The sequence below is a fragment of the Chelonoidis abingdonii genome, chromosome 10 (genome assembly GCF_003597395.2).
Source record: "Chelonoidis abingdonii isolate Lonesome George chromosome 10, CheloAbing_2.0, whole genome shotgun sequence".
Lineage (NCBI taxonomy): Eukaryota > Metazoa > Chordata > Testudines > Testudinidae > Chelonoidis > Chelonoidis abingdonii.
In genome coordinates this window covers 13,291,053-13,318,696 of record NC_133778.1, presented here as the reverse complement: position 1 = coordinate 13,318,696, position 27,644 = coordinate 13,291,053, and the positions used below count along the sequence as shown (strand labels likewise).

At 40.3% G+C, this 27,644-nt stretch overlaps 1 protein-coding gene across 1 annotated transcript in view; it reads right to left on the bottom strand.

Annotated features, from left to right (window-relative positions):
- The window catches only part of ERBB4 (erb-b2 receptor tyrosine kinase 4), a 1,039,775-nt gene that overhangs the window by 627,861 nt on the left and 384,270 nt on the right, over positions 1 to 27,644 (bottom strand). Inside the window, exon 2 of the mRNA XM_075069950.1 lies at positions 1,765 to 1,916. Coding sequence (XP_074926051.1) covers positions 1,765 to 1,916 — 152 coding nt within the window. The remainder of the gene's footprint in view (positions 1 to 1,764; positions 1,917 to 27,644) is intronic.

Below are 27,644 nucleotides of genomic sequence, written 5' to 3'. Positions count from 1 at the left end.
TTCAGTGAAGATTTGTCTAGAGCAGAGTCTGTGGTCCTGTTTTGAGGTGAGTTAATTGATTGGCAATTAACTAACATGGCTGTGAATATTAGCCTAGACAGTCCATAGACACTCGTTCTAAAGTTGGTGATATACCCTAAGACTCACCCTCTATGTTTGCAGAATGTCTAGACTAGCATTTGCAATTGTTTAGCTAACTGGTCATCAATTAAATTGAATTAAAACTACCCTCAATGCACCTTTTAGTTTGAGTCAAGCTTACAAACCATTTAGCAAGCCTGCTCTAAGTTTTGAGCAACCATGAGCTCAAGTTGTGGTTTGCAGTGGAACTCACGTGAAACAACAGTGATTTTAACCTGAAAAGAAGTGAAACGTGCCAATTGGGTTAATGTTTGGTTTGTGATTCAGCTTTGTTAGAACCAACGGTAGAAAGTTAAATCTTTGTGAACTAATATTAACAAAAGGTTCACATAAGACCCTGCAAAACAAAATGAGACCTCTCTAAAGCAAACATTTTGCCTATCCCTTATCTTTCCCAGGCCAAAGATGTAAAGAAAAGCATTTAGGGTGGGCATCTACCATCCCATTCCTTGCCCTAGACTGAGGTTTTGACTGTCCTATTCCCTTGGTCTCCGTATCTCCTACAAGTGTCTACACACAGACACACATATTTAGAAACACAGAAAGGAGTTTTATGACAGTTGTACATAATCAAAACAAGCCATATAAGGTGGTACTTTACTTGTATCATGGTTTGACCTCATCTATATTGACCAGCTATACCATGTTATGGCCCATTTGGGCTACAATCATACTAACATTTCTTCTCCCTTCCCTTGACAGTCATTCTTACTCCTGCATCTCTCTTCTCGCCACATTGCAGCCTTAATCTGGTGGAACACACTCTCAAACAAGCAGAATACACTGGATGATCCCATTAGCTTGACGTTTCTTCTAAAACAGTCAACTGTCAAAGAACAAACTACAGTGACATTTAGCGACTTTTAATTTGGCTTTCATCCTCCGCATTTCTCTTGATTCCTACTCTCAGGCTGTCTGCAGTCTCAGAATGACAGCACTGCACTAGCTCATATGCACCACTTGATCCACCATTGACATCCTCTAGCACCTGCAGACTCCACACGTTGTAATGCCACAGCGAGGGGGATCAGATGGCAATTGTGAAAAACCGGGACGGGGGTGTGGGGGAATAGGCACCTATTTAAGACAAAGCCTCGAATACCAGGACTGTTCCTATAAAACTGGGACATCTGGTCATCCTAGCCACTGCTGTAAATGGACGGGGTGTTACTGAACATGTTAGTAAGGGATAAATGTTACACAAGTATTGCACACGGAGTTAGCTATTGTTTACTGTGTCAGCTGTTTCTGCCTGGCGTTTTAATAGGATTAGCCTGTTAAAACCAGCAGTGTTTTTCTGCAATATCCTCTGACCTTTCCAGGTCCCTTCTTAACACACCTTCACACCAGATTGCAACACAGAGAAGCACAGACACATTAAATGTGCACTGCCAGTACCTTCTATCAGAAACTCTGGCAACTATACACTCAGTTGGTGTACTGTTGTTCTAATACTTTGCACCTCTGTGACTTTGCTCTATCTTTTTATGGTCTGCTTCTATTAACGTCTAAGACAATCAGCAGAATAGAAACGTCATGTATGAACAAGACACTCTGTTATTGTGCAGTCGAACACCAATATCTGCTCACATAATGGGTAAGGTGGGAAAAGAGGTTGCTTACCCGGAGGAAGGAAAGATCACGGTTGTGTTCAATGTTGGTGATTTCCAGGTTGCCCATGACTACCTCACAGTTCTCATAGTATTTGCGCAACGCACGATACTGCTGCTCAAGATCAGATAGAGAACTCAGCTTGTTCTCAGTACCAGCGCACACTGCAAAAAAAGAAAAAATGTATATTATATATAATGATCAGAGACACAGAAGCAAAGTGGGGAATAAAAGTTGTAGACAAAGATACACCTAACTGCAGTAAAAGTCCTGTTTTAATCTCTGTGTTATGTCTTAAAGGAAAATGTTGCAAGTTGCCTTAATAGCAACAGCAGTGACAGGTAGCTACAAATATTCTCCATAGTAATCTCAGCAGTATAATATGCGTGACCAAAGGAGACAATGTTGTGGTATTAACCAGAGAACGAGCAAAAGGCTTTCAAAAGCAGAAATGTAAGAAATATTTCAAAGCAATGCATAAGAAAGAAGTAAGGGCAAAATCCTAGTTTCAGTGAACCCCACAGGAGATTTGCCATTGATCATAATATGTCTCTAAATCTAGAAGGGCTATTCATAGTTTTAATGATTTTATGACCAGAAGAGACCAAAGTATCATCTATTCTGGCTTCCTCTCTAACACAAGCCAGAGAATTTCATCCAGTTACTCCAATAACTTGTGCTAGACTGTAGGAAGCCTTCCAGAAAGATATTCCAGTCTATAAAGTTTTTGTAGAAAGTACAGAAGGAATAAACAAAGAAATTTCCCTTTTCTCTTCTCTATGATGATTATAATGAAATATATACACATATGTTAAGAATCAGGCAAACTGGAAAGACTCCAAAAACATTTTTTTGAAGTGTAGTTCTATTCTGAAAATTCACTGTAGAAATGGCATCAAATAGGACAGCTCATGTGTGCTTCTTTCAGTGGTTCCAAACAAAATCTGTTCATTTACAAGTAAAAAGATGTTTTTTCCCCCCCCACCTAATTTAAACTCAGACAGATTCTGAAAGTCAATCTGGTTTCTTTCCAGATGCTACCTTCCTTAACAATGAAGATTGCACACTGAAAACATGGTTAAAGGACCATGGCGAGATTCATTTTCTTTGAGATGGATTTCCTTTATGTTTCAGGTGAAGCACGCTTTAAATAATATATCATCTTTTAAAGATTTTTTTTAAAGCAGGTAAGGAATTTTCCAGTTTATCTGCTAATGTTTAGAAAGGTCATTTGGGCAAAGCAGGAGCAACACTAAATGTGCTCAAGCCCACCTTTTCTCCCCTTCCTCTCCCGTTTCTTTACATAGGCCTGACTGCTGCCTCTTCTGCTTCCATTTTCCTGCTGCTACCAGTGAATATCCTCTTTCTGGGCCATGGGGGAAGCACACTTTGATGCATGACCAAGAGAGTTAAGAATTCTGCAGGATAAATTACTCAAATTCAACCCTTAAAAACATATGGGGAGATCACATTTGTGTTTTTGTGTATTCAGGGCTGGCGCAACCCATTAGGCAACCTAGGCGGTCGCCTAGGACTCTAACATTTGGGGAGTGGCGACCGCAGTAGCTGGATTTTCAGCCGCCCCGGCTGTCAGCGGTATTTCGGGGGTGGGACCTTCCTCTGCCTCTGTCAGGGGCAGTATTTCGGGGGCAGAACCTTCTGCCGCCTAGGGTGCCAAAAAAGCTGGCAGCGCTCCTGTGTGTATTACATATATATTGGTACAAATCAACAATGTAATCAATCAGTCCCTGTCTATGCTGTATTCTGTTAATTCAGAGACCAAAAGAACATCTTAAAATTTAAAGGAACTGTAAACATCAGATATTGCTGCATTCATCTCTCTTTGAAGTGTATAGCAAATCACCTGCAAATGGTGGAAAAACAGGCAACTGCCTTGTGTTAATATGTGTGGATAATTACCGGTGATGCTTAGGAAATGGGTCCACTTCAAAGCCCCCATAAGTGCCTTTATTGTTCGATTAAGGACTCCTAACTGTCAAAGAAGGCCTGGAATTGTATAAAAGATCTTTGGGTCCCAATCCTTTTTATCTCAGGTCTGTTTGAGATTTCATGCTGGGGAAGCCTACACCATAAGGACACAGATCCTAGTTCTGACCGGTCCACCCTGAATATAAACATTGGACTATAACCTGTGAGCTATTTCTGAAAGAACTCTTTGCATCTACAAAGCTCTCTATCTCTGCTCTGAATCCGAATCTCAAGATTTACTCATATCTGTATGTATGCTGAACTTTTAACCAATTCTCTCACCCTTTTCTTTTTAAATACATTTTAATTTAGTTAATAAGAATTGTCTGTAAGTGTGTATTTGGGTAAGATCTGGAATATTCATTGACCTGGGAAGTAATGTGTCTGATTCTTTGGGATTGGTAGAATCTTTTTCATATGATGAATAAGATTTTCATTAATCCTCATCACATTTGACTTGAGTATCGAGGTGGAGGCCTGAGGCTGAGTTACATTAAGGGAACTGTGTTGTTGACTAGTGTGTAACCAGTGAGGTATAATAAAAGCTATTTTGTGCCAGCTTGGTAAATATAAGTATTGGAATATCCATCAGCTTTGGGGATTGCCTGCCCCACTCTTGGCAGTTCACCCTAACTGAGTGACCTCAACTGGCTCCCGTGGGATTCCGGTCACACATGCACTCCCAAAGCACTGTCATCTTTCCAGTTTGTGTGACAGGAAGTTCTACTATCCACTAAATGGTGACATTGATTATACACGTTGGCCTTGTCTACACAGCAAACACTGTGCATGGGCTCACTTAGCTGAGCGAGCTTGAATCCAGCTAGTGTGGGTGACAACGGCAGTGAAGACTGCACAGCCTGGGCTTCATTGTGGGTGATATAAGCCCAGCACAGACCCTGGGTACATACTGGGCTCGCTAGCCTACTCTGAAGGCTACAGCACACTGTCTTCATTGCAGCTCTTACCCATGCTGGCTACATTCAAGCTTTTGCTGTGCAGACATAGCAAAAGTGGATGTCAAATGAACACAGTGACCAAACTGAAAAGAAGAAAAATATTTTTTTCTTTCATCTTTCAATTGCAGTAATCACAGGTGTTTCTTGTAACGATAGCAAGTACAACATGCTACACAGAGATGTGGTTTCCCGGGTGACTGTGTCCCTTTAACAATTCTGTTTATGATGCCAGAGCCAGACTCGAATCCAGCTCACCCTCTCTTAATAGTGTTGGCGTTGCACAGCTAAACAGAAGTGAAAAAACAAACAAACAAAAACCGTCTCCCCGCCCAAACTTATTCTAGTCCAAAATGTTGGCAGATTGTGACTCTGAATACATACGGGGAACATATCTCATAAATTCAAACATGCCATTTTTACACAGTGAGTTTTCAGAGACTGTATAACCATCCTTTAACATTCAGGCTGGCATTCTGTTCTACATTCAAAGACCAACTTACAGCCACTGAAAGCAGAGTTCCCAGTGAGCTAAATTAAAAAACCCACACTTCAAGTGGCTACAAAATCAAATTAGAAAATATTTTCTAAAAGCACTTTTGTTTTGGGTCTCTCAGTCTGTCATAACTTGAATGTTACTTACATTTGGGGGTGAAATTATATTTAATTTCTTTCCTTATGCATTTCTTCTTTCCTGTCAACCATCTCCTTGTGGGCCATTCTTGCACATAAGCAAATTTAGCCAAGGTTTTGAAACATGAGGCATATTAAATAAAATACCTGCCAGACCAAAATAGCTTTTTGGGAGCCATTCCTAGCTTTAGAGTAAATCAATACAAATAAATCTCTGTACGACTAGAGCAGTGGTTTTCAATCAGTGGTCCGCAGACCCCTGGGGGTCTGCACACTATGTCTAAGGAGTTGGCAAAAGGTTGTTGTTATCATAGAACAATGATTTTCAAACTATGGTCCGTGGACTCCTGAGGATCTGCTGACTATGTCTAAAATTTCCAAAGGACTCTGCACCTCTATTCAAAATTTCTGTAGTCTACAAATGAAAAAAAGATTGAAAACCCCTGGATTAGAGGAAAAATCAATAAAATTGGCTGAAATACACACTTTTCAAATGTTTTGGTATTTTTAAACATCAGAAGGGGAGGGATAGTTCAGTGGTTTGAGCACTGGTCTGCTAAACCCAGGGTTGAGAGTTCAATCCTTGAGGGGGCGATTTGGGGCAAAAATCTGTCTGAGGACTGGTCCTGCTTTGAGCAGGTGGCTGGACTAGATGACCTCCTGAGGTCCCTTCCAACCCTGATATTCTATGATTCGAAGAAGTAACAAGGCTTTTATGAGTATTATAAATGCACACTTGTCATATTCTGTCATTTATACCAAAGGTATTTTATATTTATATGAAAACAGGAAAAATTATCCTTTCTGATCTCCACTGGAAGTCTCTATTGGCTGTGGAGATATCTACTGTTGTGTCAGAATGGTTCAGCAAGTGATGGGTTAAAGCAGACAGCCAAAGATTTGGTACCAGCTTTCCCTCTAGAAAACTCCTTCTGGCTTATAAAGGCCAATTGGTAGCAGACACCTGAACAATAATTCCCAGCTATGGTCTGGTGCCCGTACACTGGTGCTCCACATGGAACTGTCTTCTCGTGTAGTGTTGGCTCCCCTTGTTTTCAGCTGTTAAATTATATTAGAAGCTAAGAATACATTAAATACTTCCTTAATGTTGCTCCTCTGTGTATTCTGAAGTTACTAAATGGATTATTAATAAAGCTGGCTAATTTTAAAAATATCTCTTTTTTTTTTTATTTTAAAGTCATTTCCTCTTGAAAGGATTTGAAATGGACTCGTTATTATCCCCCCAGACCCAATCTTCCAGCATTTTTTTCTTTTTTCAGTTTACCATTTGTTTGTTTGTTTGCTGAACCCAATTTGAAATTTTAAGTCAAAATTAAAACATTTGTGTTTTGAAATACTGTTTAGAAAATTCCCATGAGAACCCCAACACTCTGTGGTCAAAAAAATTCTGAAGTGAATTTTTCTTGTAATTTTTTTTCAGGCGAAAGTTTTGTTTTTTCCAACAAAGCTCTTCTAGAATCTAAATAAATGCAAACACTGGGCCAAGTTATGAGCTGGTGTAAAGTGGCATAGCTCCACTGATTTCAAGTCAACAGTGCTCTTCCAGTTCATACCAGTTGCAGATCTGACCCACTAGTTATGCAGTATATATGGGTTTGATCCTATAATCAGGTGCCGATCCTGCAAAGCATGAAAGTGCGTAATTAAGTTTAAGAATCTGAGCAGTCCCAGTGACACTAAAATCAGGGCCAGAAGCTTTATTACATTGAAGATACTTTTGGACAGATAACCTACTGCATTAATAATTTCTGGTTGTTGACAGAAGCTAGCAAACAGAATTAATTCTTCTAGTCAAATGAACCATAAAATCAAATATAAAAAAAATTATTTGCCCCTTTAAAGCAATCTTATAACAAAAGTATTTCAATCCTTTCATTTACAATCTAGAGAAACATTACCTACAATCCTTTTATTATATGAAATTGCTCCTGTGCATTAGCTTATATATGGACATCTCCTCGCAATGGAGTACTTGTCCAACAGGTGACGGATCATATGTACCCAACAGCGTGCTCTGCCCAATACCCCCAAATTCAGGAAACAGGAGAAGGTCACTGACTAACTTTAATCTTCCCTTGCATTATATGGCACAGCTCAGCTGCTATAGCTCTATACAGTGAAACAACAGAGTAGAAAGCCCAAATGCATAATCAGATACACACAGGAAATAAGGTATATAACTCGGAGGGTATAAATTGCCTCAGAACCATATTGAGAAGACTACAATCCACCGCATCGAAGTACATGATTTGACAGGGGTCTATAGGCCAAATTAACTCAAAAAGTGAAACTGGAATACATACTGGAGCAGTAATGGAGCTGAGAGGAAGGATGTTCCAGTGGCTCACGTGCTAGCATGAGACTCAGGAAACAAAGGGTTAATTCACTGATCGGACAAAGACTTTCTGTATGAGGTTGAGCAAGTCTCTTAGCTCCTCAGTGCTTCAGATCCCATCTATAAAATGTGGGTTTTAAGGATGAATGCATTAAAAATTGTGAGCTGCTCAGATATTATGGTAATGGAAGCTGCATGAGCACCTAGGAGAACTAGATTAGATAGTGATTTAGAGAGAAAAAAGTGAAGGTGTAAGAGTTTTAAAATATTTTAGGATGGAAAGTTCCCCAGATACCCTTCCAGCCTCTTCATTACCTCTTTTTCTCCCCAAGAAGAGATTCTCTAAAGGGTCCTTCATAGATTACATGCCACTAAATATATGTATTATATATACACATACCTGGGGAGCACAGGCAAATGAGCGGTAAGTGTATTCCTTATATCCATTACCAGCCTGTATGGTTTATAATTTTAAGGTAATTTTTCAAATCAATACAAGTCAGTTTTTAAGTAGTGCTCCAGAAGGGAGCTGGAGTTCAAAAACAAATGTTGCTCTCGGCAAAGAAAATAAATCCCATAAAAGGAAATCCCCAGTGTTACACCTTTTCACCGACATTCTCAGCAACGAAGTTCTCAAGGCATCTCTCCTCCCTGCCCATGCAATGAGGCACTGCAGGGTACAATACTAAATGATAAGAAGCTCCTCCAGGAGTGAACCGTCTTCTCAATAATGACAAATCCCCTAATGAGAACCATCCTAAGAAGTTCTTCATGGGAAGATCTAAGGATGCAAGACTTCAGAGTGCCTCCACCCTCCCTTTGCTGGGACTTGAACTCCTAGATGAAGTAGAGGAATCTGATATGATTTTTTATTTTTTTTTTTTACTGGAAGATATAACTAGCAATGTAAAAAATGATCCCCGCAGTGACTGAAAATGCAGGTCCTATTTATAACAACAAAGGAGTTCTGGTTTATCCAGAACAATGTCAGAATCCCTGGGAGTCAGAATCATTAGGGTTCTTTGTGCAATGCCTACTGTAAATTTCATAAAGCATGCTCATATAGCATGTTCAGATGTTTTTTTTGGACATACAAGAAAGAATCTCTTACTAGCCTTTCAAGATCGGAACAGAGGCCAAGGCCAAATGGAGAATAAGCTCTTTGGGAGAAGGAACACAGTAGCTTGTGACACATGACATGGAATCAAAAACAGGAGCACAAAAAATAAAAGGGTCAGGAAATGTATTTTAAATAGTAAATAGTACTATTTTAACTATGCATTTTTAACTGCGAGTTAAGTGAATTTAACAAGGTACTTAAGCATGCACCTAATTTTAGTGAGTAGCTTACAGTCAAATTTAAATTTGAGCACATGCTTAAATAACTTGCTGAATTGGGTTCTGAGTTTGCATTTAACCCAGACTTTTATAGAATATAGTAAATTAGTCATCTCTCCTATTTGTAGTTCTTATAACAAAAACAATACCTGGCACTTATCTACTGCCACTGCTTTTTAAATTAAATGCAATAATAATGCAAATATTTTAACAGATGCTGTTGCAATATATATTTCAGTACTTATGAACGTTAATACATTTTTGCCAAAACATGTCAGCTTTCCCCTGCAATTCAAAAACTTTTTAATCTATATTTCATAAATATAATAGTGCCCCTTAAAGCACATCACTGTGTATTGTTAAACACATTTATACACATCACCAGAAATTGACTAGAAGCAATAAAATAAAGATCTCACGTTAAGAGCAGTCCCAGTAGGAGCAGCTCCACTGGTTAAAAAATAATAATTCACATGCCCCTGATATTAGTTGGAGGAGAATTGCCATGTATGTATCATCACTAGATAGTTTCTTTCACTGTTGTACCTGCCTTAGTCATCTCTGTGAATGAATATCCCAGCCTTAATTAGACATTCACACACCACAGTTGTCACAAGGCTGGTGAAAAAAATGAGGGAGAGTGGTTTCTGTATGTGCAATATGCACAGGAAAATCTGTGATTTCCTTACATTTTCCAATACAGACAGACAAGCAAAAAGATAAGATTGATCGACAAGCCATAAGTGAAGGATGTGCATGTAACGCACAGCTTTGAAAAATGAGTTTCTCTGCAGACAGGTTATCCACAAGCATATTGCTATTTCCTCACATTTGTTTTTATGATGGCAATAAGTCATGACAGTAGGCACCAATGCACACCTATTATCAGGTTGAAGGCTAAGTGCTTCCCACTCCCTGAGAAGTCCAATATCCTATTAAGATACGTTGTTGTGGTTTATTGCTATTCAAATACGGCTATGTCTCAGTTAGAAAATAAAATCAACTAAAGATAGTTTTGTGCAAAGTCTCCTTTCACTATGAATAGCAGGTCCCAGTAAAAAGATACAAAAATAGGAGAAAGATTATAAATACCATCTCTAACCCCTTCTTATTTTACTTTCTTTTATTTAAGATGTCCTGGACTATGCCTTGCTATCCTCCCGAAACCCTACTGCTCTTTCAGCGGTAGTTTATAGCCTAATATAAAAAGAAAATGTGGTCTATTACCCAGCTCCCAGTTTAGCTTTTACACTAGAAAATGGGCTATAAGTGTTTGGCAGAGCCACAAATTGTTTCCAATAGGGCACCCTGAAACTTCGGATTAAAGGACAGTTCAGAGTATCATCTCTTCCTCCTTATGCATGTTCTCACCCCCTGCCCCAGTTAGGTCTCTTCATCTCTCACATTCATTTTGCGTTCCTGCCCCACCACCATTTCCCCCCTCCTCACCTACTGACCATAATGAACGAAAGGATTGGTTTGGGGATTTTTTGGAAAGTTTAAATGCAGTACCAGTTGTGTACGTTTGGACTTAATATTCAGCACTGAAATCATCTGAAAGGGCCAGCCACCCCTGTGACATCATCCAAAAGAGCCAACCATCCATTTGTGATGCATCTTTGGGCAGTCTGTCCCAAGCCAGACTCCAGTGCAATTTACTCAGTACGTATACTTTCAAATTTTTCAGTCTAGGGATTAGTCACAAATATTCAAAATTCAGGCTGTTTACACTTGTGATTGGGCAGCTAGGTCACAGACTACAGTCTCTGTTCTCTGACCAGATGAGCATGCAAGCAATTATAGCACTTATATGCATGAATTTGGCCTACTCTTTCCACAGATACTCATGCATGCAACTTTGAAATTAAATTTCCCATTATCATTTTTTCCAGCAACACTAAATCATTCAAATGTTCACTCAAAACTAACAAGTAGCAAGTGTAAACATGATCGAAATGAATTCACTTAAACATTCCAACAAATGAGTTAATTATTTTACCCTGCGCTAGTGATGATCAATATATATTTAAATGAAGAAATCATTTTGGATCCATTATAACTAGTCTTCTACTAATTCTAGCTGTTTCTTTTTTTACCCTTCCTAGCTCAACAATTGATCTTTTTTAATTTTTGTAATCAAACCTTCTAAGGGCTTGCCTATTCATGGACCAATTCAGCCACTGTTATTCCTGAATAACTTCATGTGTGAATTCAAAAGTAGAATAATCTTGTTCTGGAATAAGAATATCCATACATGGAGTTATTCAGGAAGAGCAGTTCCATGTATAGTTAAGCCCTAAGAGATCCACCTTTTATCTTTTAAAATCATGAAAGATTGAGTTTGACTTTTCTGGCAGGGGGAGAGGGGAAATCTCATGACAAGGCACTGACAACGATGCATAAAATAATTTAAAATACATGAAGTTTTGCTTGAGTGCAGCACGACTTTCATTTGTTGATCGATTTGTCAATCAGGCTGTATATACACAAGACACTGCTTAAAACATCAGACTCATTGATTTCAGGAGACTGTTTATGAAAACAGAACTGCAAGTTCTCTTACTTTGGACAAGGCGAGCTAAACAATAAATACACAGTGCCTCTTTCTCACACAGTTGCAATCTATTTGTATGCTACTCCTGGCAGTAATTTATTTACTTAATTAAATTTGCTTTTATAGATAAGACATTGCCAGGAGCTCTTGAAGGAATGGATAAAGTAATGTTTTATTAGCAATCTCAAGCATTGGTGCCAAGTTTCTAAAACTCCCAGAAAAAATTACCAGTGGGTCCTTTAAGAAGCCACTAATTACTGGCAAATTTGGAGTACTTAACATTGCCTTCATTATATCCTCACCTCTTAACAATAGCCTACATTACCCCTTGCTGTAAAAGACACAGAAAGAAGGGGGAAACTCCCTCCTGGCCTTTTTTATTACTTTACACTCTCCTAGCATCTTCCAGCTAATCAACCATAAACCTGTTTTTTTCTGCAATTAAGAATGTTCTAATTAAGAACGGGTCTCACTGAATTTAAACTATTGTAGATCTCTCTTTTGGGAGGAAGCAAAACTAAGATGAATTCAGAAACCTTTTTTCCTCTAGTTTAAATCTAATGTTTTTGAAGGATGATTCAACTTAGAAGAAGTATATTTCTAGCTAAAGAATGCTTAAAGTTTTATATTAGAGACAATTAGAAAGTGGGTTAGAAGTGGTGAACAGGACCACAAATTGTTACTTAGAGGGCAGCTTCGAAAGGTAGGGAACAGGACAATTGGCTTGGAATTTTCTCTACACGCCCTAATACAAAGCTCAACTGACACAAGTGGGAATGCCTTCCTTAAGGCATTCTCTATATTGCATATTGTTACCATGTTTGAATACGGCTATATAGAGTGGAGTAAGCTGATACTGAATATGATTTTGCTGTCAACACAGAGCAGGGCAAGGAGTATTCACAACATCATGTCAGCTAGCAACGCTTTCAGCCTCTGGGTTTACCCATGATTATCTGTCACAATTCATTCTGACCTCCACTGACTGCAAAAGCATGAGAAACAAAGTGGGTGAGATATTATCCTTTATTGGACAAGCTTCTGTTGATGAAAGAGACAAGCTTCAAGTCTTCCCTGGCCTGAAGAACAGCTCTTGTCTCTCTTACCAACAGAAGATGGTCCAATAAAAGATATTACCTTCACCCACCTTGTCTCTCTCGTATCCTGGGACCAACACAGCTAGAACAACATTGCAAATGCCCAGTCAACATCATGCCAGCTAACTTGATTCTTCACAACCTATGTGGTAATATAGGATATATAGAATATAGAAAAACTCAAGAATTTGAGTGGTGTTAATGATTTTAATTCGATTATTAATTGATTAAGGTACTAATCAGCATGAGTGAATGGATCAGAAACTGGCTGAATACCCATGAGGTACTGACGCATAAAAATGAAACTAAATCTTTGTCCAACTGAAAAAAGAAATCTTACAATTTGTGGAGATTTGTTTTTCTTCTTTTTAGTCGGTTTGGGTGAGTGGGTGGCAGGGGGAAGAGTTAGGGTTTTTTGGGTAGGGTTAGTGTCATTCATGACTGAAAGAATGAAAGACCTTGAATGAACTTTCTGAATTAACAGCCCAACATTGTTTCAGACACGTTGGCCATTGTTCATTGTTCCTCCTAAATCTTATTCCTGCAGCCCTTTCATCTGGGCTCTCTCCCTTGCAACAAGAACTCATTAGAGGGTGTCTACTCAATACCACAAAGGTGTCTCTGAACTGACAAAACAGTTTTCAAGGAGAAGTAATTTCTCAGTCCTAGAAGATTATCATGAAGAAGTGATAGGTATTTATAAATACTGAAAGTGACTGTATCTTAATCAAGAATGATTATCTCTGTGTGATTACTGTTTCCTGGGCTGATATGCAGACTTTGCATTATGTCCTGAAAATATCTGTTCTTTTTATGTTATAGCATATTTCAGAGGATGTGGTGAACATATGGGCATCAGCCAAAATGATATCACATTAGTAACTAGATTTATAGTGCAGTGTTTCGAGGATAATTGTTCATTTTAGACCATGTAAAAGCAGCAAAGAATCCTGTGGCACCTTATAGACTAACAGACGTTTTGGAGCATGAGCTTTCGTGGGTGAATACCCACTTTGTCAGATGCATGTGACAAAGTGGGTATTCACCCACGAAAGCTCATGCTCCAAAACGTCTGTTAGTCTATAAGGTGCCACAGGATTCTTTGCTGCTTTTACAGATCCAGACTAACACGGCTACCCTTCTGATACATATTAGACCATGTCATCCTTTGTTGCCTGGTGATTTTAAATTATTTTTTTCCAGTATTAATTCTCATCTAGTTTCATCATACACATTTTGTCCTCTTCAATTACAACGTCATAGAGTGAAAACATGCTACAGGATGTAAACCATGCACACAGCACTAGAAAGTAGGTACAGACTCTTTAGGTTGTGCCAGCAGGATTATTCCTCCCCAGGGCTGTGGGTAAATTGGTTTATCTTGCCCCTCTCCATTTTTTTTCCTTCTTCTGTTCTGTTTTGAGTTTAGGTAGTAGACTCTTAACTCTACCGTAGATACCAGACTTGACAAGCAATTAAAGCAAACAATTTCCACTCATCAAACTTTGCCAAATCAGTCATCAGCCATCTGCTCTATCATCTGCCTCTCCTTGAAGTCTTGCTGTGAATCTGGAACCGCTTGCTTAGATCAAGAGGGACAGTACAAGCCTCCAAGCTGGTGGGATGGCATGGGGATCAAGGTGACACCTGGTATGTAGACACTAACAGCAGTCTTCACCCTTTTCCCTAGTTGCACGTTCACCATTCCACTGTTTAATGGAATAATCCTTAAAAAGACTATGATTCAACATACCCTCTCCTCTGTGATAAAATGGCAAATTCCTAGCGCAGAAACTGAATTCGAAAATAATTTAAAATGAAAGACTTCCTTTTTAAGTACACAGGTAAATATGTAACATTTGTGTACTTAACACATCATGGCTTAGATGGGATGTAACACTTTCTCATCATAAGCAAGAGACCAAAAAAAAACAACAACAAAAAAACTTGTTCTCCTATAGTATCTCTCCAGCACTCCCAATTTAGTTCCAAATGCAACACGCAACCAAAATAATCAATTGGTAGAGTCTGGTTTATAGGTATTTATAGGTATTTTAGGTTTATAGGTATTATGCCGCCCCAAGCACGGCGGGCAGGCTGCCCCTCGGTGACTTGCCTGCGGGAGGGTCCCAGGTCCCGCGGATTCGGCGGCAGCCTGCGGGAGGTCCACCGAAGCCGCAGGACCAGTGGACCCTCCGCAGGCATGCCGCCGAAGGCAACCTGCCTGCCGCCCTCACGGCAACCAGCAGAGTGCCCCCGTGGCTTACCGCCCCAGGCAGGCGCTTGGCATGCTGGTGCCTAGAACCGCCCCTGTTTATAGAAGCCCACAGACTGTCTCTCCATAGAACTGGTGATTCTCTTCCAGGTCCGGACTGAGGGCGTGATGGTACAAAATAATATACTTAAAGATTTCCTCAATTCAGATTTTTTTAATACACTGTTTGAATTCCCTTCTTTTCAGTTAATATTTTCTAACCAAAGGAAAGATAACTCCACAGAATGTACTTTGAACTTGCTGACTGAAGATCTGGAGAGCTACTCTTCATCATTATGTTTCCCGTTATTCCTTGTCATTATATTTCCCAATATGATCAATAGCATTAGTCACACAAGATTAAACACCTATTCTCTTTTACCACTATGTTCTCCCCAAGTCAGGATATTGCAGGTATTTTTTTCCATAACTGAGGACTTCAGCTGAGAAATCTATAGAAGGATACAAAAGGTCATTCCTCAAGTGAAACTGATCTTCTACCTCATTGTCATTTATGATTGATGCATACAAAACACAAAGTAGCCTAAAAACCTCCTCCTGGTTAATAAATCAATTTTTTTTCCGCTTTCTAAATATTGGTGTGCACTCTGGAGCCTTATTTATGTTAACTAAAAGCAACTGAAATATAGTATGTATTTGGGGGAGTAGCCCCTGGGGGCAGGGAGCATTGGAGCTGCCAAGTCCCCCATCCCCATCACTAAGTAGTAGGAAAGCACTCGGCCCCCACTGTTCTGTAGACATACAACCACATGGAAGAAAATTATACTGTGGCTTTGACCCTGGGAGCCAAATAGAATGGGTAGAGAGATGAGTAGAAGGGAATAGGGTTGCTGAGTTCACTATGATAGCTGCAGAAAATGGGGAACTAGGCCACAAGAATGAGGCAAATTTAAAAAAAAAAAAGCCAAAGATTTTAATCTTGGTTGCTCCCCGCATTCCTGGACCCAAGATTTCTCTTTGCATATGTTAACCTAGTTTATACTTGCACGATCCTTGTGAGAAAGGCTTGTAAGTATATATAGTATTAGACCCATTTAACCTCTGTGTAGGTAAAAATCTATATTTGCAAACCTGGATACCTACAGCTAGAACCCTAAATCTGTATATAGGCACTCAAATGAAGGATGATCATCAGCAACTCCTACTAAGACTAGTGAGGGTCACTGGTGTCCAATACTTATGAAAATTTGGCCACTTTTGTTCAGGTACTGAAATATGGATCTAGGGACCTCGCTTTCAGCACCCAAGTTTGAAAATACTGTCCTAAGATTCCAAACTAGAACCTTGGTCACGAAACTTCCAGAAGTGTCCTTAATGCACTAGTCCAGAGCACTTTCCCAGTATAAACTAACCTCATCTGTGCTCTCACCCTTCATTTCATCAGAGTAAATTTTTGTCTCATACAGACCAGTCCTTTACAATTATAATTCCCAGGATTATCGGGTGGGAAGTCAGCTCTCCTTAGAGAGCACAAGCATGGTTACACCACATATACAGACACACCAACTGCCATCCTGGCTCTCTCTGCTCTGTGAGGTCACTACCAGCTGTAGGAAAAATCTGCCCAACAATGAGAAGGTTGTATGTTGCCTCTTCAGGGCACAAAGGCAGGCAGATTTCTTGGGTATAGGGGAAGAAAAGAGAAGACAAGTCACTAAATAAATAACTGCGTAACATGAAAAAAGAAACACTTTTGTGGGTGTTTCCATGTGTGATTTAAACCAAGAACTAATTCACTGAGAGAGACTCCTGTCAGATCTGGGGTGAAGTTGGTACTAAATCATTTCCTTTCCTTATGAATAATAGTTCTTAGTTTGAAAACATGAAGTATTCCTCCCTCCCTCCTCTTCTTTCTTTGTAAAGCTGCTCCCCTCCTAGAGGGCCAAGTGCCTACTTAACTTGCACAGAGCATTGCCTTGGCAATGTAGTAACAGAATTCCATAGCAACTCCAACAATGCTGAAACTCCTTGGGGATTCACACTTTATTTGTCTCTGGAGCAGCCAGGGGGCTTTTTTGCAGAGGGGTTGCCTGAATTCTGCACACATTCACTCTACTTAAATGCATTTTAATGAACAGTGTACAAACATACCCATTTTGGGTGGACACAGGGAAGTCTATTCATCCAGTGCAGGCCCAATCCTGATCCCATTGAAATCAACAGGAGTTTTGCCATCAGTTTCAATGGGAACAGGAATTGGGTCCTTGCTGCAGTTTCCATATGCTTTCAGTATATTTAAAACGACACTGATGACATGAAGCAGATGGGACAGTCTCAATATTTGGGGCTTTGTCTTGTATAGGCATCTATTACCCCCCACCTATTGTCTCTATTTTTCACACTTGCCGTGTGGTCACTAAAAGTTTCTTTTGGTCATCTTTTTGCAACATTTTAGCATGTGCTTGTGCAAAAAATGCAGCTCAGACTGGGAGTGTTATCAGTGCTTTATTTCACAAAGCGTATATTAATGTAATTGTGGGTAATTATTTACCATTTAAGTGCATGGCAATTACTATTTAGTTACAGGGTAACTATATGGTTACTTGTGATGTAAAAAAAACTGAAATGTTTCCCTGAGACCTACAAAGTACAATTATATAGAACAATGTGTGGACTAAATGAGCAATTATCGTATAATCCACAGGTCACATAATTAAAAGGCTCAAATGTCTATGATATTTAATTACATCAAGCAAAGACTTTATTTAACAAGAAATTATATCCAAAATTCTAGCAACTTTCAAACACTAAAACACAGCGAACTAAAGACAAACGTGGGAAATAAAGAAAAACAACTGTTCACCAGGGATCAAATAAATTGAGTGTTTAAGCACAGAATAGCTCCTTCAGGGCTGATAACCTCTTCTCAACTGAGCAAGAGAGAAAACAAAATTAACTGACAGCAATGCTTCTCTCTAACTTCCTCAAGCTGAATGTGCAACTCCGTAGAATATGCCTTTTTTTTTTTTGCCAATATCCATAGATTTCCTAAGCTGAAATTAAACTACTGTAATTTATTTTCCACTGATGAACACACAGGCTGAAAAAAAAAACAAAAAACAAAAAACAGGAAAAAACCTTGTCAAACAGACAAGAAAGTTTCCCATAATATAAGACAGCTGATTAAATAGTACTTAGACCTTTAAGTATTGCTGAGAACACAAGTGGTTGCACAGTTTAATACCAAAGGTAATTCTGACTACTGCATTGTGACTAGCAAGATAGATTTGGGGTCTGATCCTGCAGTTCTTACAGAGATAAAGGACTGAGCACTATGACATCAGGACCACAGTTTGGGCACTGTGATAATGTGTGTAAAATAAGATTTTTTTTTGTCAATCAAGTTTGAGAAAGAATGCAGACTTTTAATTGGCTGCTTTATTTTCTGACTATCCCCCGTTATACTGAGCTATAAAAACAGATTATTAAAGTGCAGATTTCTACATTTTATAGGATGCAAAGCTTAACTATTCTGATCATTACAATGTATAGAATAAAAACCTAAAACGTGTTTTTTCTATATTATGTGTAGCCTAATTTTAAAGCTAACAAATATGTTTTATTAGAGACAATCCCTCTTTTCTTATATTTTTTCAACAGTTCAGCTATAAACAGTGATTCATACAGTATCACCTTGTAAAGGTGCGTATGGATATAATTACACATACAAAATGCAAAATATCTACAGTAATTACAATTACATGTACAGAGAGTGGGTAGCAAAGAGTCCTGTGGCACCTTATAGACTAACAGACGTTTTGGAACATGAGCTTTCGTGGGTGAATACCCACTTCGTCGGATGCACGTAGCGGAAATTTCCAGGGGCAGGTGAATATATATGCAAGCAAGAACCAGGCTAGAGATAAGGAGGTTAGTTCAATCAGGGAGGATGAGGCCCTCTTCTAGCAGTTGAAATGTGAAAACCAAGGGAGGAGAAATTGGTTTTGTAATTGGCAAGCCATTCACAGTCTTTGTTTAATCCTGAGCTGATGGTGTCAAATTTGCAGATGAACTGAAGCTCAGCACTTTCTCTTTGAAGTCTGGTCCTGAAGTTTTTTTGCTGCAAGATGGCTACCTTAAGATCTGCTATTGTGTGGGCCAGGGAGTGTGAAGTGTTCTCCTACAGGTTTTTGTATATGCCATTCCTAATATCTGATGAGTTCCACCTGCCGGCTGTCTGTATCCTTTCCGCAGTGACTGTCAGTTAGCCATGTACATAGAGAGAGGCATTGCTGGCATTGATGGCGTATATACATTGGTGACGTGCAGGTGAATGAACCGGTGAGCAGAAACAGCATTAGTTGTGACTCTCCAAGACTCCAATAATAGGATGTTTTATCAATGGAGTAATATTTGTCCTGAAAGCTTGTCTCTCTTCAAACAAACTCCAAACACTTTGCTGGAAATTATATACTGTAGGTTAAAAGGGAAACAAAGATTGCATGTGCACGCATGCACACGCATACGCCAAAAATACTCAGAAGCTGTTTTTCAATCCCATAAATTTTTATTTGTCTGATCCACTCTTTAAACGAGTAAAGGACTATTTTTAAGCTATTGTTGTGAAATAAATGTCTTAAAATCCAGTGTTTTGCCCTGTCCCACATAGGAAAAGTTGGACCTGATTCTCCATTTTGTTTGCTGAAAAACAAAAAAATCCATTTTTCAATGAAACCCATATTTTTCACAGGAAAAAACCCCCATTTCTGGAACAGCTCCACAGGGAGCGGGTCCTTGTCGGTCCTATCCGTGACCCGTTAGTCCCTTGAAAACCATAAACCAAACTACATCCAAACCTCTCTCTTTAAAGCAGAGCAGACAGGGGGTTTGAGAGGGAGTTTGACAGAGGGAGGCTTACGATGTTAGGAAGACCGCAACACCTGTGGCAGCACTGCTTCTGTCTCTTCCCCTGCACTGTAGCCAGACAGAGCACCAGAGCATGGATGCTTCTGCCCAGATTCTGGTGTGGTTTTGCAAAGATTGTAACTTGCAATTTCCACTTACTGATATCCACGGCTGGGGAGGCATCCAATGTAAAAGTGCCTACTGGTGGAATCTCTCAGCAGCAGGTGGGAGAGCTACAGAGGAGGAGTGGCTAGTGAGGAGCATCCCTATCCATGAGCAATTCCTGGACAGTGTCCATGTGGACAGCTGAGGTAGCTGTCCCAGTTCACAGGGCTGCTGACACACAGTGGGAGGAGAGCATGGCTCACGGATGGACACTGGCAGCTGGTACTTCTGGCAGCGGGCAGTGCTCCACCCCTGCTGCGAACCTTCCCGCGTGGTAATAGGTAAACCATTATGTTCTTCTTGATACAGGAGAAGAAGATCACTCCCTACAGTAAAGGAGGAGAAGCCTCATACCTCCTAAGGCTGGAGGTCTATACCCACACTGAAATAAGGAACAATAGGGTAGTGGGGTCGGAGACTCTCTGCTGAGGGGACGGAGCGCCATCTGTTGCCCTGACATTCATCTCGGGAGTTGCTGCTGCCGGGTGCCCATATCCGAAATGTTACAGAGGCATGTGTCGAGGTATTCGGCTTCTGACTACTACCCCATGCTATCTCATGTGGGCACAAAATACTGCGAGGTGTGACGCTGAGTGGATCAAGAGTGACTACAGGGCTGGAGTACGGTGAAGGAGTTTGGAGCGCAGGTGGTATTGTCTCTTATTCCTGTCAGATAGGGGCCGGCAGAGACAGATGCATCATGGGGTGATGCCTGTTGCGAAGATAGGTGTCACCAGGGCTTTGGTCTCGACAAGGATGCTATATCGAGGAAGGACTGCGGCAGAGATGGCGTTCACCTTTCGAGGATGGGAAGACCTATTTGCACATAAGACTGGCTACTAGGAGGAGGCTAAACTTTTCGACAGGGACAGGTGAGCAAAGCCCACAGGTAAGTGGGAACATGAAGACTGGAGAGGTGGGTGAAACAAGAGGGACGTGGACTAATAATGGGAGGGCAGAGAGAAAGAGGGTCAGGGCAAAACTGGAGGCAAGATCAAACCAGTATCTTAGATGCCTATATACAATGCAAGAAGTATGGTAACAAGCAGCAAGAACTGGAAGTGCTAATAAATAAATATAACTATGACATTGTTGCATCACTGAAACTTCGTGGGATAAACGATTGGAATGTTGTGTGGATGGTATAGTTTGCTCAGGAGGTAGACAGGGAAAAGGGAGGAGGTGTTGCTAATATATTAAAAAATGTACACCTTGACTGAGTAGATGGACACAGAGACGGAAGTATTGAGAGTCTATAGGTAGGTAAAAGGGGTAAAAAACAAGGTGATGTCGTGCTAGGAGCTACTACAGCACCTAACCAGGTGGAAGAGGTGGATGAGGCTTTTTTTAAACAACTAACAAAATCATCCAAAGCCAAGATTTGGTGGTGATGGGGGCGTCAACTATCCAGATATATGTTGGGAAAATACACGCGGGCACAGACTATCATAAGTTCCTGAGCTGCATGCAGACAACTTTTATTTCAGAAGCTGAAAAAGCTACTAGGGGGAAGCTGTTCTAGACTTGATTTAACAAATAAGGAGGAACTTGTTGAGAATTGAAAGTAGAAGGAAGCTTGGTTGAAAGTGATCATGAAATCATCGAGTTGCATTCTAAGGAAGGTGAGAAGGGAGTACAGCAAATTAGAGAAATGGATTTCAGGAAGGTGGATTGGTAGCTCAGAGACCTGATAGGTAAGGTCCATGGGAATCACAGACTGAGGGGAAAAACAACTGAGGAGAGTTGGCAGTTTTCAAAGGGACACTATTAAGGCCAAAAGCAAGCTATTCCGATGGTAGGAAAGACAGAAAATGTGGCAAAAGACCACTTGGCTTAACCACGAGATCTGCATGACCTACAAAATAAAAAGGATCATATAAAAAATGGAAACTAGGTCAGATTACAAAGGATGAGTATAGCAAAATAACACAGGAATGCAGGGCAAGTTAGAAGGCAAAGGCACAAATGAGCTCAAACTAGCTATGGAATAAAGGAAACAGAACTTTTTATCAATACATTAGAGCAAGAGGAAGACAAGGACAGGGTAGGCACTGCTCAGTGAGGAGGAGAAACAGTAACAGGAAACTTGGAAATGGCAGAGATGCTTAATGACTTCTTTGTTTCTGTCTTCACTGAGAAGTCTGAAGGAATGTCTGACATAGTGAATGATAATGGAGGGTAGGTTTAGAAAATCAAATAAAAAAAGAGCAAGTTAAAAAATCTAGAAAAGTTAGATGCCTGCAAGTCACCAGGCCTGATGAAATGCATCTAGAATACTCAGAGTTAATAGAGGGGTATCTGAGCCTCTAGCTATTATCTTTGAGAATATGGGAGACGGGAGAGATTCCAGAAGACTGGAAAGGGCAAATATAGTCCATCTATAAAAAGGGAAATCAAAAAACCCAGGAAACTACAGACAGTTAGTTTAACTTCTGTGCAGGGAGATAATGGAGCAAGTATAAAGAAATCATCTGCAAACACTTGGAAGGTGTAAGGTGATAGGAATAGCCAGCATGGATTTGTAAAGAACAAATCCATGTCAAACCAATCTGATAGCTTTCTTTGATGGATAACGAGCCTCATGGAGAAGGGAAGCGGTAGATGTTGGTAACCTAGACTTTAGTAAGGCATTTGATACGGCCTCGCATGATATCCTTATCGAACTAGGCAAATACAATTTAGATGGGGCTACTATAAGGGATGCATAACTGCTGGATAACCATACTCAGAGAGTAGTTATTAATGGCTCCAATCCTGCTGGAAAGGTATAACAAGTGGGGTTCCACAGGGTCTTTTGGACGGCTCTGTTCAATATCTTCTATCAACGACTTAGAGTTGGCATAGAAGTATGCTTATAAGTTTGCGGACGATACCAAACTGGAGGGATAGCAACTGCTTGGAGGACAGGTCAAATTCAAAATGATCTGGACAAATTGGAGAAATTGTAACAGATGAAGTTCAATAAAGCCAAATGCAAGTGCTCCACTTAGGAAGGAACAATCAGTTTCACACCTACAAATGGAAGAAACTGCTAGGAAGGAGTATGGCAGAAAGAGATCTGGGTCATAGTGGACCACAAGCTAAATATGAGTCAACAGTGTGATACTGTGCAAAAAAGCAACGTGATCTGGGATGCATTAACAGTTGTTGTAAACAAGACATGAGAAGTCATTCTCCGCTCTACTCTGCGCTGGATAGGCTCAACTGGAGTATTGTGTCCATTCTGGACACCGCATTTCAAGAACATGTGAGAAATTGAGGGTCCGAGAAGACAACAAGAATGATTAAAGGTCTTGAGAACATGACCTATGAGGAAGGCTGAAAGAATTGGTTTATTTAGTTTGGAAAGAGAAGACCGAGAGGGGACATGATAGCAGTTTTCAGGTATCTAAAGGGTGTCATCAGGAGGAGGGAGAAAACTTGTTCACCTTAGGTCTAGAACAAGAAGCAATGGCTTAAACTGCAGAAGGGAGATTTAGGTTGGATATTAGGAAAAAGTTCCTAACTGTCAGGTAGTTACACACTGGAATAAATTGCGTAGGGAGGTTGTAGATTATTCCATCTCTGGAGATATTTAAGAGTAGGTTAGATAAATGTCTATGCGGGATGGTCTAGACAGTATTTGGTCCTGCCATGAGGGCAGGGGACTGGACTTGATGACCTCTCGAGGTCCCTTCCAGTCTTAGAGTCTATGAATCTACAGCACAGTTCCCTCATTCAGAGGCAGCATACCATGTATTGGACAATATGTCCCCTCCTCTTCAGTCAGTGCTCCGGCAACACAGAGGGGAGTTCTGGGGACAGGGCAAAGACATGCCCAGTGGTTTATTTGGCTACACAGATCCACTGGTCAAATTGTCCCATTAGGAGCACAGGATTGTAAGTGGTAGAGTACCAAAAGTTATAACAGCTGCATAATGGCTCTACTGCCAGTGGGAAAGGATTAAGTCTTGTAAATGGACACACACTCCCCCAGTTACTTTCTAGGACTCTGCCTTGATATTTAATAACATTTTTATAAATGCCACCATAGGAGAAATCAACATTTAATAACAAAATAAATAACTGGATCAATAGCTTTTTTAGCTGAAATTTGTTACAAGGACTGAATGCATCTTAGGTGCTGTATGTCTACAGGTTCTTTACTAATCTCTTTTGTAAAGCACTTTGAAATGTGCAGATGAAAAGAACTATGTAAGAGTGTAGTATCCTCATCATTAAGACAAGTAAAAAGACAAGGTTCTGGCACTGATGAATTTACAAGACTCATTTTAAACTTCAAATTACAAGTGAAAGTAACAAACAATTAGATGGGGAGAGGGAGAAAGGATGCTGGGTTATAAGAATCTAATGCATCATAGCTGCCTAGAAATTAATAGTGTTTTTTCATTTATTTAAAATTAAATCAAGAAAACATAAAAAAGAAAAGGCCAAACTTCAATTACCTGCCTACATGGGACATGATGTACCACTTTCAGTCCACTTGGTCCCAATATTGGTGCTACATATTGCCCTGGTTGTACACTTACCTTGAAGGTCTAGTTAATCTAATCTGAAGAATGTGCGAGCATGTGAGGGAGGTGTGCACAGGGTACGGCATGTGATCCATTTAAAGAACTATTCTATTAACACAAGGCTTGTGACTGGGTTTAAACATTCCTGCATATTCCAGTAATGCAGAAGCATGAGAGATCCAGTTGTTGGTGAGTGGCACTCAGTGTGAATTTACCCATTGCAAAATGTCCTTGAAGCTGCCTGTCTGTTACTGGTAAATAGCAGTGAAGGTCAGTGAATCTAATTTGACAATAATGAGCCTGCTCAGCATTGCATTCTAATAGGGTGCCCCCTGCCTTTGAAAAGAAAGAAGGAAAATATATCAGGCAATAAGGAAAACTACTCAATGACACCACAGATCCCATGAGGCACGGTCTCAAGGAACAGGGCTCTCTTGTTTTCCCTTCCTAATAACAAAGATGATAGAGGTTACAAATGCATTCACTGTTTATTACAACAAAAACATGGAGACTGGTTGGAATAGCTTAATTAATAACAATTATCCAGAGCAGAATTGCTATTCAGGCTACAGTTCTGAGCATGAAGGAGACACTTGACCCTTTTGCTTCTGTGCAGGGACGGAAGAAATTCCAGGCTAAGTTAATGGAAACTGAGCGGATGAGTGACACCGTGATTCAAATGTACTGTAAACGAACTGAAATGATTCCAATGTCAGAGGACTGCAACGCCCTGCTTTTAGGATTAGCAGCCCTGGCTGTGTTTTCACAATATTTGGTCAAACACCTAAAAGACATGTCACTGAGAAATTTCATATTTCAGGGAAGAAGGTTATTCTTTTTTTAAAAAAACAAAGGGGAAATAAAAAGGCTCGAACTGTGCTCAGGGGAATAATATGTCAGTATATCAAACCTTTGCTGCAAAGCCGCAGCTTCACGTTCTAAGCACTGATGGTTGTCAGTGTGATATTCTGATTGTCAGATGGTGATTCTGGATCTAGCCTGCTCTGTCACTTTACTTTCTCTCTGAGTCAATGGTGCGGGGGGGGGGGGGGAAGAACGGTGAAGGACAGTTTATGAAATTCCAATTGTCTAAAGCACTAGAAACCCTTGTCAGTCACAACTGGTTTACTGGCTGAGCTCACCAGCAGGGGGGCTGCATTTGATCGCCTCTGCCATAATTAGTGTCACTGCAGTCAAATGCAATTTATGTTTAAACATACATGGAGGATATGAAGATAATCCCAGCAATCACCACCAAACAACATAAAAAAAAACGTGGACTTCAAAGCCTGCTGGAAAATAATAATTTCTTAGTTTTAGATCCCTCCACAATCTTCTAATGGAGGCTATTTCCTGACCCAAATGAGAACAGCAATATTCAAAGTGCCACTGTGTCAGCTGGATCTATTCTGACTCTGTCACACTGAACAAAGCCTTACGGCTAGATTTTAAAATAAGGAAATTGGTGTGCCAATAGGTATGCAATTGCCCACTTATTGTGCACACAAAACTACCATTTTACGTGCAAGTTGAGTTGTTCTGCATGCAAGTGGAAAGTTCAATGCATTTGTGAAAGCTGTTGTGGAAACTGCACACAAATTAGCTGGGTAAATGGAGACACAGCTTGAAAATAAAGTGATTAAGAGTTTGGGTTTGGTTTGGATTGACACCAACAAGTTTGGAATGTTTCTCCAACCCACTTTGTCCTCTTGGGTTTGTAAAACTGGACTATGAATATCTCGCAAAATAGGGACTTCATAAGATTTTCAGCATCGCCAATTCCAAGCATTCAAAAATCGTGAGTCAGGCTCCAAAGAAACATAAGGACTAGCTTAAAATTCATGAGACTTCTAAAGAAAATAAACTGAGCTCTTTTTTCTTTGCTTTCTGATTTTAGCCTTTAGAGTTCACTCACTCCACATTATCAAGCTTTTCTCCTCCAACACCAGGGCTAGAAACTAGTTTGTGTTCTTTAAATGACAGCCGAGATTCTCATGTAATCACATGAGTCTGGGACCTCACGATAATATTTCAAGAGTTGGCAATACTGAAATATTCAGAACAATGCACAAATAAAAAGAAAATAATGGATCTGTTTGGTGGTGGACACAGTTTTCATTCATATCTGCCCATGCCTAGGATGAGTATTCAAAAGTGTGTGGGCACATGGTTTCCTCCTCCTGATAAATGGGATAAACTTAGAGCACAGTAAGAGTTTGAACTCCTTGAGTGCAAAGGGAAGGAAACTTTACGGGGGGAAGAGTCAGTGACTGTACAGAGCTACATCCCATGAAGAGGGCAAATCCATGGGAAACAGAGATGTCGTTCTCATGAATCCATGGCTAGCTCCAGAAAACACCTACCCCTCCACCCAACTGGAGGACAAGATGGAAGACATGGGGGTTGGACTAGATGACTCCTGAGGTCCCTTCCAACCCTGATATTCTATGATTCTATGAAGTGCTTGGATCCCTTTCTCACCTGAATGGAATATAGCTTCCCATCTCCTGCCAGCCCTCCCTACCCTGCAAGGCACTGAGAAGGCCTGGAGGGACTTTACTGATGATTCCAGCAGCATTAGCATCCAGCTGAAGACCCACAGCACCAGTGTCAGTAATTTGGGACTAAGGGCTTGTTTACACAATGTGCAGCAATGAACACCACCTGAGTGTAAACTGCAGAGCGCTCTAAAATGTTGCACTCTAACTGTCCTGCTGCCATGCTCTAAAGGGACCATATATGAATCAATGTAGTCCCATTTGAAATAGTACTGCATTAATTCAGGCCTGGTCTACACTACGCGTTTAAATCGATTTAAAGAGTGTTAAACCGATTTAATGCTGTACCCGTCCACACTACAACACCCTTTATATCGATATAAAGGGCTCTGTAAATCGATTTCTGTACTCCACCCCGACGTGAGGAGTAGCGCTAAATTCGATATTAACATATCGGATTACGGTTAGTGTGGACAGAAATCGACGTTATTGGCCTCCAGGCGGTATCCCACAGTGCACCACTGACTGCTCTGGACAGCAATCTGAACTCGGGCAGGTAAACAGGTAAAATCCCGCAAACTTTTGAATTACATTTCCTGTTTGCCCAGCGTGGAGCTCTGATCAGCACGGGTGGCGATGCAGTCTCAAATCCAAAAAGAGCTCCAGCATGGA